Source organism: Antrostomus carolinensis, unplaced genomic scaffold, assembly GCF_000700745.2.
Source record: "Antrostomus carolinensis isolate BGI_N321 unplaced genomic scaffold, ASM70074v2 scaffold44076, whole genome shotgun sequence".
NCBI lineage: Eukaryota > Metazoa > Chordata > Aves > Caprimulgiformes > Caprimulgidae > Antrostomus > Antrostomus carolinensis.
Window position 1 is genome coordinate 796 of NW_010323370.1, and position 1,973 is coordinate 2,768.

The following is a 1,973-nucleotide window of genomic DNA, read 5'->3' on the forward strand; positions in this document are numbered from 1 at the left end:
GCCCTAAAAATAAAGTTGTTTATTGAAAAGAAGCTAGAGGGGAAAACCACTCACTAGTAATCCCATCCTGTCTTCCAAACGCACCCACACGATCTCCCCGGGAGGGCTCAGCCCCCGGCGTTGTGCATTCAGCTCCCTCTGCCCCTGGAGCGGGGTGATGCCACCTTCTCCTTCCCACGTCTCCCCTCACCACCCGTGACCAGCCTGGCTGCTGCCCTACCTGCTCACCCAGCTCCTTTCAGGTGTGGTTCCTTCCCAAGGGAGGTCGTGTCAACTTCACTGACCTCTTTTTTTTCAGTCTGATCCACCTCACCAGGAGAAAATAGCTGCCACCTGCCTCTGCAGGCCTCGGCAAACTAGGCTGGCTACTCCCCTTCAACAGCTTTTTTTTACCTCAGGTTTCAAAAATAAAAACTCCTGTGGCAGGACTTATCTAATAAATGTGCCAGAGAGACACGTAGGGCAGAAGAAAGCTGAGTCCCCTCCACCCAAGCAGGGGTTTCAGTTACTTGTATGAGGAGGAGATGACACCACAAGTTAGAGAGACACCCAACCGAAGGCAGCGCGGCGGAGGCAGGGTGTGGACACAGCCCCCTCCCCAAGCTCTGCTCCCAGCTGAGAGTCCCCCTCCACGGGAAGGATACTAACGGGAAGGTGGCAGCGGTGGCCAGCTTGGTGTAGATGGTGGTGTTGGGTGGACCTTGGCCATGGCAGGAGACGAGGAAAGGTGGTGGGAGACAGTGCTTGTAGCAGAACTCAGTGGGGGAGAGCCCCGGCTGGTGACTTGCTTCTGGTAGGTCTGTCTTGGAGGCGACGAAGACGCAGGGGATCTGGCTGTCCATGTAGTGTTGCTGCAGAGACAGGGAGAAGTTCCAGTGAGGGGTAAGTGATCAGCTCTGGGGAGATGTAGAGCTGGAAGGTTGGAGTCCCCCAGGGTCCCTGCAGCTACCTTATAAATACTGGCACAGTAGCTGAAGGATCTGGGGTTGCTCAGGTCATAGATGAAACAGGCGACGTCGCAGGCGGCGTCCGATGGCTTCAGGAACTTTGCATCAGCGCTGACCTCGTACAGCTGTGGCAGGAGGGGACAGGACACGGGGCACACACAAGGAGAGGGGCTGTTTGTCACACCAACATGTGTTGTGTCACACGCAGTCACACCAGACTGTGCCGGCACGACCAAGGGCACAGCCCAGGGATGGCACTTCAGGCAAAGATACGCGTTTCCCTCCCTCCCTCCTCTCCCTGACTTACTATCAGGTATTTCTCCTGGCCGTTGACCGGCACCGTGTTGATCACGTAGAAGGACGACTCTCCTGGATTCTCCTTCTGGGCCTGTCACCGATGAAAACACCATCTCAGACAGCAGGGAGCAAGAGCAGTGCTTGGGAGGAGGGAGAGCATTGCACGCTGCCCCGAGTCCACGTGGAGTAACAGCCACTGGAAAGCCAGCCCGTGACTGCCACGAGATGTGGGGCTGTTGGTAACAAGCCAGCATCACCTCCAGGAGATCCGGCTGCCCGGGAAAGGCACAGCCCCTCCGGACCCTCGGGACAAGCAGAGGGAGCAGGCCTGCTGCCTTGGGCAAAATTAAACACCCAAGAGCCATAGCAACCGGCAGCACTGGCACGGAGAGGGGTGTGACGCCCTTTGTGGGGACGCTGGGGCCTGGCCATGGGCAGGGAGGTGCCATCACACGTCAGATCCCTCAATGGCCTCACGGCTCTGGCTCCTGCTCCGCCGGGACGCCCTGCGGCAGCGCGGCCGGAGAGGGGAGCAGCCACTCACCGCCAGGCTCCTGCCGAGGAAGGCCTGCAGGAAGGCGGACTTGCCTGCGCCCCTGGCTCCCAGCACCTTGCAGAGGAAGACATTTCTCTGGGTCTGGCCTTTCTCCAGGTCAATCCTCTTCTCCCGGGTCACTGGCAGGAGAGAGGCTGGGGGGGGGGGGGGGGGGGGCCGGGCCGGGGAAGGAG

The 1,973-nt window shown here is 59.4% G+C and overlaps 1 protein-coding gene across 1 annotated transcript in view; it reads right to left on the reverse strand.

Annotated features, from left to right (window-relative positions):
* Positions 1-648: 648 nt before the first annotated feature.
* Positions 649-1,973, reverse strand: part of LOC104526965 (mitochondrial Rho GTPase 2-like) — a gene marked incomplete at both ends in the record, with an annotated part of 1,691 nt that continues 366 nt past the window's right edge. The window contains 4 exons of the mRNA XM_029085596.1: positions 649-851; positions 950-1,072; positions 1,255-1,335; positions 1,789-1,955. Of these exons, the coding sequence (XP_028941429.1) occupies positions 649-851; positions 950-1,072; positions 1,255-1,335; positions 1,789-1,955 (574 nt within the window). The remainder of the gene's footprint in view (positions 852-949; positions 1,073-1,254; positions 1,336-1,788; positions 1,956-1,973) is intronic.